Raw genomic sequence first — 17,797 nt, 5'->3', positions numbered from 1 at the left:
AATCTCTTTTATTTTTTTTTACGCATTTTCTGTTTTCTTTACACATTTACATTTATATTATATATATATATATATATCATTCTTTATATATATTCTTTTTTTACGCTTTTTATTTCTTTCTATAATCTAACGATTTTGTTGTTTTTTGTTTGTTTATTTTTGTATGCATTTCGTTTAAAATTAATTTTACAAGTTACATTTATAGCTAAAAAGAATTTCTCTTGATTTCTTTTTGCTTGAAATTGTTTTACGGTTTTTGTTATAATCATTTCTTGTTTTTGTTGCTGTCTCTATAAATATAGTTTTTTTGTTAATTTTTTGTGTGGTTTTTTTGTTGTGTGTAAGGATTAATGATAATTATGATTTGCAATACTCCCGATTTGATTTTAACTTAAAGAAAAAATTTATTTAATCATTAATAATTAGTTAAGTTATGCTTAAATATCTAAAATGAAATCGTTTTGTTGTTTGCTGTTTCCATGCTTGATTTTTGTTTAGTAAAAATTACACAAAAAAATATTATGCATTTGTTACTTGCCTACTTACAAAGGATAATTTAAAAAAAAATCAGAAAACGCATTTTCAGTGGTTTTTAGTTAATACAACGAAAAAAAAACATAAATTAGATAACATAAAAGCTAGTTTTAAAGTTCAAATTTTTGTGTTTGTATTATTATTTTTTTACATTTTCTTTTATGATTAGTAACAGAAATCGAGTGACACACACAGGCATGTAATTCTATATAGTTATTTCAATTTTCTCTTTCAACTTATGTGACTAAAGCATTTTACATTCAAACACATTTACACATACGATCCACACACATATATATATTTCTAGACAATAGATTTCGATTTTGTAAGATTATTTATTTGCTCCTCTTCTTTTATAGAAAACATTCTTGTGTGAAAATAACTGTTTATTTGCTGTCCCTTTGGTGGAAAAAATCGTTCTTAAAAAAAACTATAAGTCCCCCGTGATGACAGAAAAACGTAAGGCTTGTTCTTTTTTAAGTATTTACAAAAAATATGGAAAATTTCACGATACATAACCTGCGCACTTTAGTTCGCGTATACAAATATATAGTTAGATGATATACAGTTTTATATTCATGCTCGACGTAAAAAACTTGCAAATATTTAGGGGAGTAGAAAGAGACAGCCTACTCTTTCCGTCTCCATCTGCCCTTCGTTATTGTTCACGAAATATCTTTTGCTAATACTTTTATCAATCCACTTTAACTTTCCTAGGTATAATATATATGTGTAATATATATGCTAAGACATACACATTGAAAAAAATGCTCCAAAATATAACATTCAGTTTTGTGTTACTGCTTTTTGCTAGATTTCTTTTCCTTATCGTGATAATTGTGTTGTCTATTTCTAAACTATTTTCGTTCTTTCTTTATCATTCCTTGTATATAAATATTTTTAAGCTTTTCTTGGTTGTGGGTGTGTTAATTTCGTGGAATTAGCTGTTCTGTTGTTACTTTGATTCCGTTTCAATGTCATTAAGGCAAAAATTTAAATTGCAAGAGAACGCTGTGGTTTTACGCAATCACAACATATTATATGATAATGTCTTATATGCGTGTCTTTTCAGAAAAAGATCAAAGAACAAAGTTTTTCTAGAAATAAAAAATAAAATGGGTAAAATGGGAACAAGTTAGTGTGGGTGTGGCTTATGTTAGCTTATTGCACTATTACTATTACACTTGTTCTACGATGTTTTCTTTGATTGCTACATTAATATCTAATTCAAATGGGTATTACACAGATACAACACTCCGTCGCCAGCGTTTTTGTTTTAATTTAACATGCTATTGGTTAATATGTGGCTTGCAAACATTCACATATTTGACATACAAGCTATATGATGATCTATTTCTATTGATTTGATTTATGCTTTGTTTCTGTACTTTTGTTGTTTAATTTTTCGCTTTTGAAAGAAGAAGAAAGTATATCCAAGAGAAATTATTTCTGTTTGTGTTTTCAGTTTTGGTCAAGAAAGTAGACTTCTATCTGATTTCGTTTTATCATTTTTTTCTTTGCCACATGAATTTTGGAAATCCTGCTTTTACATATTTCTAATTTATAATCTTCTTCTTCTTATTTTTAGGTATATATATATATATATATATATAGAGATATATATATTTATAAAGCGTTACCCATTGGTGGTTTCTGTTTCAACAGCGCATTTGGTTATGTTTTTTCCTGTTTTACATTTAACTGTGCTATTCTTGGTGTGTTTTCTCTTCTTTTCTTGGTTTTTACTATAAAGTAGTATAATTAGATATATAGTTATATAGTATATATGCAGTTGATGGGCCGGTGTGTTGTGGGTTGTTGAGGAATTTTAAGCTGTTGTTGTTGGTGTTGTGGTTGAGTGCCGGTGTCGTTGCTGTTTTATATTCACTTAATTGGTCTTCTCTTGTTGTTGTTGGTTTATTGTTGGTGTTGCTAGCGTTTTCTCTCGCGTTTTTGTTGTTGCTTTAAAATTATTCATTAAAAAATAATTTTTCTCTTCATTTTGTTGATTTTCAAAATCGATGCTAAGTGTTGGGCGGAACTGTTTGATAGCTTTTGTTTTTATCTATTTTTTTTTTTTGTTGTTTTTTTTTTTACAAAATTGCAGCTTTAATGACTTGCTTTTGTTGTTTGCTGCCGTTTTTGTATTCATATTTTCAATGTGTGCGAAAGTGTGGAAAATACGCTTGTTTTCATCTGGCTTTAAAAAAAGAGTTTTCAGAGAACCTTCTTCTAGTTGTTACTTTCTCATAAGGTGGGAGCTGTTGCACACAATTCAGTTGTTGTTGTTGTTGTTTTCGTTATTGTTGTAGTTGTTTGTTGTCTGCTTATGGTTGTTGGGTTACTGTGCCGTTGTCCCAGCACTGAGCAACAGGAAATTGTACTTGCGATCCTTATCGGCCTGATGGAACCCTGTTAAAAGTTTACAACCAGTATTAGTACTTATTAAACTCTCTTATATATACTATTTTGTACTATTCACTGACTGATAATGCATTTCCATTAATACTTGTGTAAGTTTTTTTCATTCATAAATGTATATATCCATTCCAGCAATGGAACTATATATACATTATTGCAAGTGTCAGTCAGTGGATCTGTACATGAATCGTGTGGATCCCCTTACCATTCACTGAACCTCCGCCAGCTGGCACAGCAGCGGCCACAATGGTGGCACCGCCATTCAAAGCGTTGGCAGCTCCGCCCGCACCGCCATGGAATTTTAGGCCAACACTACGGGCACCCACTAAATGGGCTGTGGCCGTGGGCGTGATAATCTGCTGTTGTTGCGTGGGCGACGAAGAACTGGACGACGAACTGGAAGATGATGATGAGGAGGAGGATGAGGATGATGAGGACGATGACGAGGAGCCGCCTATAAACGAGGCCGACGACGAGACGCCACTGGACGAGGAGCTGGGCGACGGCGATGGAGTCGATGGCGTTGGCGAACCAGGTGTGATGGTGGCCCCAGTTGTGGCTCCTATTCCCGATGGACTGCCCGCTGGGCTGCCGTTGTGGTGCTGGTGCAACTGCTGATTTTGGCTGGCCGTTGGTGAGATTGCCAGTATGTTGCCGTTGCTGCCATTGCCGTTTTTAATTGTCATGATGCCCATGGCCGGAGTCAGTGTGGTTGTTGCACCTCCTGTGTGGTTGCCATTGAGTTTGCTGCTGGCTGCTGCGGTTGCTCCTCCCGGTGTGGCATTAGTTTTGTTTATCACAGTTGTTAGCTGCTGCTGGATGAAAACAACATATCCATTAAAAACATATAGCATGTTATTGCGGTGCATCTTTTTTTTTTTGGAAATGCAATCCCAATAATGCATTAACAAACATATTCGTTTTACACATTTCGAGAGCATATAGCCGAAAAAGTATTACGTTGTTTATTAAATGCATATCCACACATCAGGTGGTTATTATTCCTTGACGACATATATGTACATACCCCAGTGGCACAGGCGTTGCCTGCATCGAATAGAATTGTGGTTCCATTGTGACCACTGGCCGCCGTTGGTGGTGCTGGTGTGGCTGTTGTTGCCAGACAAACTGCTGGAAAAAGAGAGAGAAAGCGCGAGATTAGCGAATGCATGTGGCGAGAATCGAATTTCGAATTGAATTGCTGTTGCAGTTGCAGTTGCAGTTGCAGTTGCAGTTGCAGTTGCATAACCCGAAGGACGTTCGCATGCAAAACTTGATCTACATTCGGCTGTGTAGCTCCATCTGAGATTCAAGATCTAAGATGCGAGCAAATTGATAAAGGAGCTCAAACCTTTGTCGGCCTGTGGAATGCTTTGCTGATCGGTGGGCGGCGATTCCCTCCTTAAGCTCAGTTGCTTTAGCCGCTTTTGCAGCTCAATCTTCTGCTTGGCCAGTTTCTCTACCGTCGCCTCCTGCTCGCAACCATACTGAATCAAGTCCTGCAACCAGAAGCGGTAACCATTACTCAATGTATTCTGCATTCAATCGTGGTCACACTTACCTTGACATATTTGTGGGCCGTGTCAAGTATTGTCAAGTTGGATGTTTTCTTTCGGTCCTCGTCCCCCATGGGCAGCACCTTTTTGAGCAGGTCATAGCACTCCTTTAGCTGGGCGCGTCGCTCTTTTTCCAGCTTGTTGTGCACCTCCCGGGTGCCCGCTCTGAAAGATATTACAAATTCAAATAAGTACAAATACTCACTCACTCCCTTGCAATATTAGCAAGAGAGAAAAAGGCGAACTCACCCATTACTATTGGAACTGGTGGTGCGCCTGCGGCCTCCGTGTCCCGTGTGATGATGCGCCGATAGCTGAGATCCCGCCGCTGGCGCCGAGGAGGCAATGCTCATGCCCACCGCTCCACCCGCCGAGGATGCCGCAGAGTCGACAGAGTCCTTGTGCAAGCCATAGACCACGCCGCCAATGGCACTCCTCATATAGCCGTATTGCTGCTGGGTCTGCATATGGTTGGCATGTTGCTGATGCTGCGCATGGTCCTGCTGATCCCTGGCTGCTGAAACATTGGACATTGAGTAAGAGCGTGTCCGTGAGTTGCTGGTGTCCACTTTTCTTGTGGCTGCTGGCGGCGGTGTAAGGGAAATTTCCGCTGGTCGCAAGCTACGCAATTGCTGCAGCGATTGCTGCTGGCGTTGCCTTTGTAAATTCTGCATTAGCTTTTTGATCATCGCTTCGTTGTAATCCACGCCCAGGGAATCGGCGGCGAAGCCATTGGGATGCGTGGGTGCGGGATAGACTCCTTTCGCATCTGATACCACTAGAAATTTGGGCGGTATTTCGGCGATGGGGCCCAGTTTGTGCTTGGCAGGATTGGATGCTGCTGATGCAGCAGCAGATGTCGCTGTTGCGGGTGTTGCACTCGTTGCACTCGTCGCTGCCGCTGCCAGCAGCATAAAGTCTGTGGAGGCGGGCGGGGAAGTGGTAACTGAGGGGGTGCTTGTGGGGAGGGAGGTGGTGCTTGAGGCGGGTGTGACTGAATTTCCCATCAACTTTGTTAATATTGCTGGTGTTGTCGCTATACTTGTTGTTGTCGTTCTCCCCGCAGCACTGTGCTGTTGTTGTTGTTCTTGTTGTTGTTGTTGTTGTGGGGGATGGGTATTGTTGTTGTCGATTGAGGAATTATCGTCCTCTATCAATGGCCGAAAAGTAAAGAAGAAATAGAAGAAAAACCAAAATAAAAAGACAAATCAAAACAAAGAAAAATTGGGAGAGCGTCGCGGGGAAAATCAATGAAAATGAGTGAGTAGAACTAAAAATGAAATGCGATGAATGCAGCACCCATGATGACATACATATGTAAAACAATTTCCCTCTATAGGCTTTCTAATTTGTTTCTACCCTGATGATATGATGATTATGTGAGTTATATAAAAAACATTTGCAATGCTCAGATTAAAACTATGCACCTATATGACACCTATGTATTTTACAGTCTATTGTTTTTTTTTCAGAATTATTTAAATCATTTCAAACTATACAAATTCTACGAAAATGGCATGTACTATGTACTAAATAAAGACTTGGGCTAAAATCGAGCACAATGCGGCGGAAAAAAGACAAAAGCGGTGTTTAATGAATGCAAATTAACTCGGGTTGAATACAAAAGACAACAACACAGAGCCAACAGCCAACAATCAACAATCAGGGGCGATGAAGGTCCTTTGGTGGGTTAATTATACACGATTAAGTGCGGGTGTGTGAGTATATTATAGTGTGTGTGTGTGTAGCGTACGTGTGTGTTAGCGATGAATTAGTTACGCATTCGTGGAAAGTCCGATGCAAATTTCCACGAATCAGGTCCAAACACAATAGTAGACAACCAGCAATCCAGTTTATTATGCATTATTAACGTTTGTTGTTGCGCTCTTTTCTCTTATGCAGGGTGGTTGCTGCTTTTTCACTAGGTGCTTAGTGGGCGGTGTTGGCTAATATCTAGTGACATTCTAATTTGAATGCCATATGTATATATCCTAGCAGTTCTCGAATGAAATTTCGAACTTAGTTCGATTTAAAATAATTGACAATTTCAAACGGGCTCAATATTTCCACCCGTTTGACGTAGCATACTTTCCAGGCATTTAAGTGCCAGGCGGATTATAGCCGAACCTCGTTTCTTACTCTTTCTCTCTCTATATGCCTGTGCCTGTGCTTTTATTTTACTTGGTACTCTGTGCACATGTATTCTCCGTTTTCTCCCATTTGTTGCCACATTATTTAACACCCACATCACGGTGCCACGTGACGAAGGCGCACGTGGCAGCAGCAACCACATCGGTGGCACTCTTATTAACCCACAGTATCACGCTCGACCCTTTCGATTTACACTGAGAGAAACATTGCCTTGGCGTACTTAAATAAGAGTACATCCATGTGAAGTATAGATTAATTGCATTATCATAACTGGCATTTACATATGTTTTATCCAGGGTGAGTGGTGTAACTTGGATATCAATCTGTCTATAATCAAAACATCGTTTTGTGTACCATAGCCATAATGACGATATATCCACTTCTTTTTGGGAGGCGAGGGTATCGTTTGATGTTGCTGCTGCTGATGTTGCAAGTGCAGCAAACTTTGCAGAGCACTCAATTGTCCCAGCAAGTCGTTGGTAAATTGATTTTGCTGCCGTTTCTGGGTGGAAAAACGTGAAGCAGAGTAAAACAAGTCTGGGGCAGGAAAATTAAAGCATCAAAATCGAAGAACCGCCTGAAATTTGCATTTACCAGATAATGCAAATCGAATGGAAAACAGGGAATATTCTTTGCATATTAGCATGAATACTCACGGGGCTACTGGGAAATACAGTTTTTTCTTTGGTCAATTTCAATACCCCACTTTGTATTGCCAGCTTTTCAGCGCACTTAAGAAGTGGGCAACAGCATTCTAATAAATTTTCGGGCTAATCAAGTGATTTAGTTATATTGCCCCGAAAATAATGATGTCTCAATTTAAATGGATCTTTGTATTTCACGATTCCCCAATATCTAATACTAGAGAAATTTATAAGATACAAAAAAAATTCATAAAACAAAACAAGGAAAAGGAAAGCAGAAACCGGAACTAGGAACTAGGAAACGAGGAGACACCGAAGAGAGAGGCTAAACAACAGAGTCAGCTGTCTAAATATTACACATGCAACGCCAAGAGACACGCCGTACAAAATAATACAATTTGTAAGTGTGATGAAAACAAAAAACATATAAGCCTTAAAGAAAGGCCAAATAATAATACGAAATGGGCACGGAAAAAGGCAGGCCGAAAACAAAAACAACAATAACAAAAAATGCGTACAAAGTTCATTGACTTTGCTTTACACCAGCAGCCGGAAGAGAGTGCCAGTGGAAAAGAGAGAACGATTGAAGAGAACTGAGCTCAAAGAGAAACGGCTCACGTGGAACTCTCTTTTACTCGGCGGACCATACTATGACTAACGCAAACGAGACGGGGCGAGAGAGAGCCAGCACATGACGTGACCCCAAACAACAACAACAGCAACAAGTACAAGCGTACGTGCGAAAATATACGAACGAAGCGAGCGCATGACAAAAGCGAAAAAAGACAAAGAAAAAATAGCAACGCAAAAAAAATGTAAAAAAGTAGTCAAGATGAACAACAAACTACACATATGTTGACAAAAAAAGCGAAAAACCAAAAACCGAAATGAGCACAGCAAAAGGCAAAAGAAAACAAAATACAGAAATTCAAAACACAGTGGGCACTCTTTGGGCACATAAATTATTATTATAACACAATTTCTCCCCCGCATTTAATTTTTCACCCTATTTAGGACATATGTATGTAATTCTATTTCATTTCTATACATATTTATTTCAATTTCAATTCGATCTGATTTGTTTTTTTCCAATATGTATGCAATGCATCTTTGAGATGGCATCAATTGAACGGCTAGCATCTAATTTAAACTTTGATATACATTTTGAACCCATTATTTTCACTGTATTTTTGACGTTGCAAATTTTGTTTCCGATAGTCAAGGCAACAAAAACAAAGAGAGGCAAAAACAAAAACGCAGCATGACAATTTAGCACATGCCAATTGGACAGCGAAGCCAGCGTCGACGCTGACGTCGCAGCTAGCAGCGAGCTAAAAATATAACAGAACCTGCTGCTTGCCACGCTTGCAACCTGTGCCAAAATGAGAGCGCAGGAGAGAGAAAGAGAGACAAAGAGCACCGTGCTGTTGTTGTCTTTTGGGGTTTGTATTTAATTTTAACTTTTTTTGGTACAGTGCACGCCCACGCAAAATGCAGTCGACGTCGCAAACAAGGTCAAAACAAGTTTAAATGCAGCAAAAGCAAATGGAGAAAGAGAGCAGAGACGGTTTCGTTTGGTAAAGGCGACCAAAGTGTCTGCTTCGAAATGTGATCAAGTGGCTGTTGTTTACTATCAAATATCTCGTTATAAATATTAGTTTACATTCCATAGGTGTCTGGTTCGTGTTCTATGTGAAAGAACTCTTTATCTATATTTGTGTGTATGTATGCATGTACACAAGTTTATTAAGGGTTATCGCCTGCGATCGACCATTTGACTACACCTTCCTTTTATAATCAATCAAGTTCAAAATTGATCAACGTTATCTCCGTTATTTTTATCACCAATATTTCAATTATTTGCATAGTGTCATTTAGCAACGCACTAGAGCTAAGAAAGCGACTAAGCTAGTGCGATTTTTCTCGACACTATTTCCTTTTTCGTTTGGAAACTTTTGTCGCCTGACCAGAGAGCCCAACAACAGTTAACAGCGGACCTAAGCAGCTGATGGCTTTGCACCAGAGAAGAGTGTTAGACGATGCTCGCACAGCAGTGGGCAGAAAAGTAGTAACAGTTTGGGTGAATGAGTCAAAATGATGAATGATAAGAATTGGTCGTTTGAGACTTTGCTTTGGTAAGTCGGAATTTTCTCAACCAATTGTTGTCCAATTAGTTTTTCAAATTAAAAGGCCTGAAGCAGCAATTTTAAGACAAAGTGTCCACTTGGGTAAAACTCCGACTTGAGTTCTGGGATTCATGAAGGGTCGGTGGTCGGGCTTGTGGGTATGGATGTCGTGGGTCATAGGTCAAAGTGGAGAGACTTACCCGAGACGTGGGGGCGACCTTCGCTGTGTCCATTGGCAACTCCGGCGGCGCTATACTCGTAATCGTGGGCAGCGGCTGCGGCGGCTAATTGACTGCGCGGACTGCTGTGACCGTTGCTCAGACCGTTCCCGTTCGCATTGACGGTAACGTTGGAGTTGGCGCTCGCGTTACCGACGCCGACAGTACCGTTGCCATTTCCGTTCGTGAACGGTGGCGTTGCAATAATCCCGTTACTGCTACTGCTGCTATTTCTATTGTGCTGGCTGCTATTGTTGTTGTTGATAATGGAGTGGCTCTTGCAGTGCACCGACTGCTGCTGCTGTTGGGGCAGTGCCACGCCCACGCCCAGGGCGCTACCGCCGCCGCCTCCCGCCTGCGGGAGCTTCTCATGCTGCTCGAGAAATTGAGCCGCCTGGAGGAGCGCCCTAATGCCCCCGATCCCTGACATAGCATACACAAACTACCGCACTCCTCTTCTCGCACACACACACACACACAGACGCACACGAGCACTCACGCACGGGACAAGGACGAACGCGTAAAACAATAAATATATATATTTTGGAGAAAAAACCCCAAAATTCTTACACCACAACGGAAAAGGACGATGGCGACGAGTACACGCGAGAGAGCAGGATAGCGGGAGGAGCTTTAAGTTGCGACACGTTTACAGTTATTGTTGAAATAGTTCTTGAATTGGTGTTGAGAATTGGTTCAGTTCTTATTTTTTGTATAAATTTTGGTTGAATCTTTCGTATTTGTTTTTACTTAAATGATTGTTAAAAGTTCTTGAAAGTGGTTTTGGTTTCAAATATTGTTTACAAAATTGTTTGTTAAAAGTGGTTGCTGATTGTGGTTTGTTTTGTTGCTTCGAAGTTGGTGAGTTTTTTTTGCCGCTTTAGATGTTGATTGTTCGGTGGTTCTAGCTTTCTGTTGCTTATGATTTGGGCGTTTTATTTCAAGTTGATTTGGCTGGAATGACAAAAAGTCAAAGTGGCTGTTAGTTTTCTCTACAGGCTACGTACTCGTAAATAATACTATCTTTTTTTTTTAACCTAACCAGATGCTTATCGATTTCAATACCGCCTAATTGGAAGGAAAATTACACGTATTTCGAAAACCTGATACTAATATTATTTAGCACGCAACGTCACACACAAAAAGGTCACAAAATCGGGCAATAAATAAGGTTGGTTGACATCTATAGTTGGTAACAAGTTCAAATTGGTCGACTCCAAGCCCACTTAGTTTATTTGTATCTTCTTGCCACTCTGCTACCAGCTGAGCAGCGCTGCCAACGTCGACGTCAGCAGCTGTTGCGTTTGCGCTAATTGTGCACAGCTGCGTGGCAACAATACAGACAAAAACACCAAACAAAACACCGAACAAAATAGCAAATAAAAAGAGAGAATGAGAGAGAGAGGGATGGAGAGAGCCCCAACCAACAAGTTGCAGTCAACAGAAAAGGAATTGCTATTGAGGGGAATAAACGAGAGCCATAGGAACAGAGTGCTCTCCCTACGGTGGACCAGTAAAGCGTATATTATTTGCCACAAAATTTTAAACGAATTCTGGATTATTAACAAATGCACAAAACTGATCAAGTCGCAGATTCGAACTCATATTAAATGTCCAAATTGGATCAACATAGCTGAGTTTTCACCGTAGATAGCGAGATAAAATAATGTAGTAATGAAACAAAAAAAAAATGAAAGATTGGCGCGTGCGCGCAGGCATCTTCTCCTCCCTCTCCGACTCCTTCACCCGGTCCCTTTTCCTTTCCCCATCCCTTAACCCCTCTTTTTCATTTCCCATTTTTCATCTTTCGTCAGCTGCTGGTTTTCCATGTGCGCGTACGTGTGTGTGTGTGTGTGTGTGTGTGTGTGTGTGTGTGTGTGTGTGTGTGTGTGTGTGTGTGTGTGTGTGTGTGGGGCATTCAACTGAGCGGCGAAAAGCATTAAGAGAAAATAATGTTGCATTGTGTTTATTGTTGTTGTCATAATTTTGATAAAAGGTCAAGGGTCGCGCGTGAGAAAGAGAACGATATAGGGCATTGCAGCCGGCTTTATTGCATGGTAGCCTTTGCAGCTGCTCTCTCTTCCGAACTCCCCATCAATGTGTCTCTCTCCCTCTGAAGAGAGAAACGCATATAAAATGCTATAATTGGAGAGAGCTTCGCGACATGACCGAAAGACCTGCGAATGACGCTGCCTTGACATTAGCGCGCTTTAAATGGCCGAACCACCGAACCCCCCACCCCCCTCCACACACACCCTCCGTTAACCGCCACTCAAATTCACACCCCTCATTATTTCGATAAGCCAAATATATCCACTAATAGAGATACATATTTTGGGCATCCAATGCCTACAATCCACTATCTAGACATAAAATAATCGCCATCCAATTGAGTAATTTAACTTTTTTTTCTATCAAATATCAAAAATTAGCACCTTTTTTTATATATATTTTAAAGACTCGAATATAACTATTGTAATCTATTCCCAGCGTCAATTGTTTGGTTTAGCGCGGGTGACATTGTTCATTGTCAACTGAGACAAGAGCAAAAAAAGGAGCCGTGGAGAGAGCGAGGATGAGACATGGCGGAGAAAGCCTGTGGCGCGTGGCAAATTCTATTAAATATTCAAATCGAAATCGCTTTAAGCGTCCCGAAAAACGAACAGGGAAAAAATCGCAGTAATTGACTGCGACACCCACGCAACCTCACACTGCACGTACAACTTATTCGTGAATTCGGGAACCCAAAGAATATATACGTACGTACGGACGTATGTATGTATGTATGGTATGTGTACATATACATAGCACACGCATCATATATGAGGTATATTGTACCTGAAACCGAAAACAGAAAACCACCCAAAATCAGGAGAACAGGAGAATAATTCCACCCCAGGGTTCGCAGTTTGAGGGCCAAGGGTCGTCATCGTATTTTCGAAAATGCCTTACAGGGTATAGGCCCATTGTCAGGCTTTCTTCGCCAGCTTTCTTGGCCTGCGTGTGAAAGGAATCAAGGACAGTAGAGCCTAGCTAACACGAATTACCAAAGGGTGGATGAATATCAAAGAATTTTTTCAATATTTCAATTCTTACAACAAAAAGGTAAACTTATCTTGCAATGTTAGGAACAAACCAGAAGCTGTTACATGTATTTATGCGATAGTATCTCGAACTGCCTTGGCTGGGAAATTGCGATTCTTAGCACCAGAAGGTCCATTTTATTGAGGTACTTCTGTGCGCGTATGAATCGAAACGGAATGTGCGGAAATCAAAGGGAAACCTTTGTGGGACAAAACCGGAACAGGACTCGAAAGAGGGGTTGTTGCACACACAAGAGGTGATTGAGATTCCCCATCCAATAATCACATTAAACACACTACTGAAACTCAAAAGTCAAAATGCAAAAAGTTGATAGGGAAAAGGGCAGAATAAGCGAACGATTTAATGGAACATTTTGCGGTTGATTTGACCTAAGCTAAGAGATCTGTAATCTGAGAAAAAGGTTTCGGGGAAACTCAATCCTTTTTGGGCAATTTCGGGAACGGATACCTGACCTGATGATTAATCTTAACATTTTTTACTCGAAATTAAAAAATATACATATATATGTGTATAAAAAGGGGCCTTGTTTTAAACAATGCACTCAAGGCAAACAACAAATAAATTGTACAGACGGAAACTACAAAATAAATTGAAATAAAAGCTCTCTGTGAAAAACAGGCAAAAGAAAGTAGAATCCAAAAGAAGGAAGCAACAGACAACAATAACAACAAAAAGCTCTCTTTCCTTGGGGTTTTCCTCTCTTTCACTGATTGCTCTCCCTCCCACTCTACGCGCTTTCTTTGCATTTCCTTTGCGCTGACGGTTTTCGTCATGTGTTTTTGTTGCTAATTTTGAAATGAAGAGTGATGAAGCGTGCAAAAAATGAAGAAAAAATTCGTTTTTGCCCGTTTAAAAATAGAAAACGAAAATCACTCGCGTTTGCAAATTATTTCCCTTAGTTTTCTTTCATTTTCTGTAACATTTAATAGACTTATTTTTTAAAACTCAAATTCAGTATGTAGTCAATGTTGTTCATTGCATTTTTGTCAAGTAAGAATAAAAATCCAATAAGAAAACATTGAGGGTGGTGATGTATTCTAGATTTACGATGGCCTATTAAACGAATGCATCATTTCTTGTTGTCCATGAAAAATACATTTTTTTAAACTTATTTTTAAATTTAACTCAACACCCACACACACGCACGATTAAATAATAAAGCTGGCACTTATCACGAATACCCATACAATATTATTATTTAATGTGTTTTTTCTTGTATTTCCAAATACTTTGATATCTTTTGGTATGCACAAACTTGGTTGACAACTTAAAAAAAATACGCGTACTTTTTGTATCTTTTTTTTAATAACTATTTAAGTTTTTTGAACTGACGCAACTTTCAGAGTGTGACGTCTGCGGCGACGGCGACTGCGACGCGCACCCTACGGCAAAAAAACGTAAAATGAAATGGGATGAACGGAACGCAAAGCGAACGACTGAAAATGCCAAGGCAGCAGAAGAGAGCGCAAGAGTGGAACGGCGTAAGAGCGCCCAAAGAGAGCCACAAATGATTGACTACGATTGTGTGTGTGGGCGAATGGCGTGCCTAGTGGGACAGCAGAAAAAAGCACGCGCTCCACTGTAAAATTCTTCTTGTTTTTGTTATTTATGTGTGCATGGCAGATGGCTTGGAGAAAAAATAAATAAAACACAAAAGCGAAAGAAAACCCCACCCTCTCTCTGTATCACACACACTCTCGAAAAGGGCACATGCTAAAACAAAGCCAAAGCAAAACATCAAAAATAAAAAGCTGAAGAACGGGTCTCTCAGCTAAACAAAAAGTACACACTTGCGAACTATCTATGTATATAGACTACACAAAAAGAAAACAGTATTCGGTATGACAAGGCGAGCCTAGGTTTCAAATTAAATTTAATCTACGTACGGGCAATATCGGTTGCATATAAACAAAAACAAACAAACAGACACTCTGTAAGGCGATAACAACAAAAAACTACTTGAGAACGCAAAGCAAATGGGGGCAAATTAAAAACACACAAAAACAACAAAGCCAAATTAAGTTGAGCGAATGAAAAAACTAACAGTTGACCAAATGGACGAAAATATAAGAACAAAGACAGCGGGGTAAATCTATGCAACAATAATGGAAAAGTCTTTAAAACCATATAAATAAAAACAAAATTCAAAGACAAAAAATAGCACAGCAACAAAACGTTCACCATGAAATACCGAGACAAAGCAAATGAAAGAAAAACAACACACGCACACTAGCAGAAAACTTTTCGTTTTGCACTTTAAACCTAAATATTACGCTCACTATTTACCGTTAGAATTATTAACCACTCTGCTGCTGCTGCTTCTCTTCTTGTTCTTGTTTCTGCTTCTTCGTTTGTGGTTGCACTTAAACGTGAAAAAAAAGTAAAGGCGAGCTAAGGTTTCTTTTGTAAATTTTTCTAGCTTTTTTTCTTGTATATAACTTCTGTTTCGGTTTCGGATTCGGATTCTTGTGTTTTTTTGTATTTCTTAATTCTCGTATCTTATTTATTGTTTCTTGTGATCCTACCCGACGAATGCAATGACAGAAGCAAACTAAATGCGGCCGCCGTTCAATTTTAACTTTAACTTTGCCAGCTCGATTGCGCTGCCTCTGCCGCGGTCGGTGCCGGCGTCGCAGTCGCATCATTCGCAAGGCGTACGAGTGCAGCCATAAGAGAGCTGGACGGGCGAGAGAGAAGACTCAAAGAGAGCGCCGTAAAGAGAGCGCACGTGACGCGTTGCAAATATAGCATCGGTCAGTCAAATAGCAACACAAAACGAAAATTTCGTTTTGTAATGCCCGTCTTGAGCTAAACTTTAGAGTTCTTTCTTTCATTTCATCTTGAAATGATTTACATTATAGATACTGCTGTGTTGGAAAATAGGATATGTTACCATTCGCTACATATTTAGGTGACCATAACTGTCGACCAGTTGGTGCTGTTGTGTCTGTTTGTCCGTTTGTTGATGTTGCTCTTCATGCGCTTGTGCATAGCGAAACAGGAAGATAGTAACAATAATAACAGCAGCGCAGTGTAATTGTCACTTCTGTCAATTCAGCTTTTTTCCCGTTAGATCTGGCTCTTTTTTTTAAATCAAATTGCGGGGGCAGATAAAAAAGAAAATATTTTCGCGTAGTACATACAAATATCGAAGGAGTTACATAGATAAATATTCGAACTTTATCATATAAACTTGCAGATATATTTTTTGTAAAAAAATGGAAACACTATTAATGGTCGATAGGGCTAGTCCAAGCAAAGATACCCAAGAACTTTAGAGTGAACCAACAAACAAAATAATAATAATTAATTATTGGCACTTGTATACATATGTATCATTGTTGTTGGGATCACCCTAAGATGCTGCAAAGGCTCTCTTCTTCTTCTTCTTCTTCTTCTGCGCTCGCCTGGGCTCCACATTCTCTTTCGTATTCTCATTTAGATTGTCATTCGCATTTGCTGCTGTTGCTGCGTCATTGTTTCGTCCACGGCAACTTTTCCGCTGCTTCCTACCCCCATCTGCACACCGCTCCCGCTCTAACCGCCCCTGCACCAACACCATCTCTGTCGCAGTCGACGTCGCTGCCACTGTAAATGCATCGTTTCATGCACATATGTATGTAAGCAGATATACGGTGGACATTGCCTAAAAGCAAATCTACATGTGGGTCAAAAAATAAGTTCTTCAAGTTTACTACAGCTTTGATCGGAATATGGTTCTGTAGTTCTGAGCTGCGTGTACTCAGTTTCATCCTGGACAGCTTTTGGTCATTAGGCTCGTGTTTGCCGCACTCTAGCCCGTTATCCGGTACATTCTCTTCTTTCCCAGCTCATCGCGATGTGTGTGTACTGTAGTTTCGTTTGCTACCAAACTGTTTGCTCGCTCACGTTGCTCTCGGTGGTGGTGTTGCTGATGTTGCTGGTGTGTTTTGTTGGGACTTTTGTTATTGTTATGATGCGTCGCCGTCGGCGATTTCGAAACGTGCTGGCATTTGTGTGGAACGGAACTTGTTTTGATCTGCATGGCCAAGCTCTTGCTGTCCAAAAAAGCTGGGCCCCGGGCAAAAGTTGCAGCGTGCCACAGCAGCAACATCGCCCAGCAAACTGTTTGTTTTCATAATTTCCATTCTGGAAGAGGCTGTGCATTTGGGTAGCATGTTGGGTGAGGGGCGGTGAGGGACGGGACAGCAACAATGTTGCCCTCGCAGCAACAACTCAACAATTGCCGAGGGTTCATTGTACTTTTTTGGATCTCTGTGTTTGCCTCCACTACCGCCCATTTCCCTCCTCCCTTGTTCATCAGCCCCTCCTGTGCCATTGCTTTATCATCTGCGCTTTGTTTTAGCTTTTGGTCAGCACGCATTTCTAGGTCAAAATTTACAATTTCGGATTTTGTTTTTCTTTCCAGCCCTCGGGAAGGAACATTAAAAAAAAACTGTTTTCGGAATATCATTAGAATTTTAAGTGCTTAATTAATTGTTGAATCTTTTTAACCCCAAAACTTTTTGCAAGCTACTCATATAAAGTGTACTTAAGGCTTGAAAACTTTTTACAACCAAAAATTTCAAAACCCACCACTCCGTAACCCACCACACCGAAACCTACTACCACCAAACTAGTCCGAGGAATTGCTTTATTTGTAGACTGCAGAATCTCAGAAGAGTCCTTCAGCTTACATTTTTTGTATGCACATGCACATTGTATGTTTTTCTAGGCATTTAGAAAAACACCAATATTTTTAAACTATAATTGATGACACTCCAGAAGAACTCTTCTTGATATCGTTTGGACTAGGACAAAAAAAGTACAAAAACTTGTTTTGCTCGCTCCAAATCTTTTCCTTTAGAACTTCTTCGGGAATTCTTCTCAGCCCTCTTGAATTCTTCTCCCCGTCCTCAGCAATTCTGCTGCTGCCTCTTGTTTCCTTTGGAAGCTAAGAAGAGGCTAACAAAAAGGAAGGCGCAAAGGGACATAAACAACGGAGACCTGAAGAACGGGAAGGGGCAGGTGCAATGCAAAAAAGAAAAAGTTCAAAGTGCATG

At 39.9% G+C, this 17,797-nt stretch overlaps 1 protein-coding gene across 8 annotated transcripts in view; it reads right to left on the bottom strand.

Annotated features, from left to right (window-relative positions):
* Positions 1 to 1,338: 1,338 nt before the first annotated feature.
* The window catches only part of LOC117148878 (uncharacterized protein DDB_G0271670), a 30,267-nt gene continuing 13,808 nt past the window's right edge, over positions 1,339 to 17,797 (bottom strand). For 2 of the 8 annotated variants that reach the window (XM_033316556.1, XM_033316557.1), the window contains 7 exons: positions 9,633 to 10,604; positions 4,761 to 5,661; positions 4,517 to 4,676; positions 4,307 to 4,454; positions 3,983 to 4,086; positions 3,161 to 3,770; positions 1,339 to 2,946 (listed from right to left, as the gene is read on the bottom strand). In XM_033316556.1, coding sequence (XP_033172447.1) covers positions 2,876 to 2,946; positions 3,161 to 3,770; positions 3,983 to 4,086; positions 4,307 to 4,454; positions 4,517 to 4,676; positions 4,761 to 5,661; positions 9,633 to 10,080 — 2,442 coding nt within the window. In that variant the 5' untranslated portion in view covers positions 10,081 to 10,604 and the 3' untranslated portion in view covers positions 1,339 to 2,875. Of the gene's footprint in view, positions 2,947 to 3,160; positions 3,771 to 3,982; positions 4,087 to 4,306; positions 4,455 to 4,516; positions 4,677 to 4,760; positions 5,662 to 9,632; positions 10,605 to 15,041; positions 15,308 to 17,797 lie in introns of those variants that run through there. The other 6 variants (XM_033316554.1, XM_033316558.1, XM_033316559.1 and 3 more) reach the window with 6 other exon arrangements.

Source organism: Drosophila mauritiana, chromosome X (genome assembly GCF_004382145.1).
Source record: "Drosophila mauritiana strain mau12 chromosome X, ASM438214v1, whole genome shotgun sequence".
NCBI classification, from domain to species: Eukaryota; Metazoa; Arthropoda; class Insecta; order Diptera; family Drosophilidae; genus Drosophila; species Drosophila mauritiana.
Note: the sequence above shows the minus strand (reverse complement) of the source record. Positions and strands in the feature narration are given on the sequence as shown.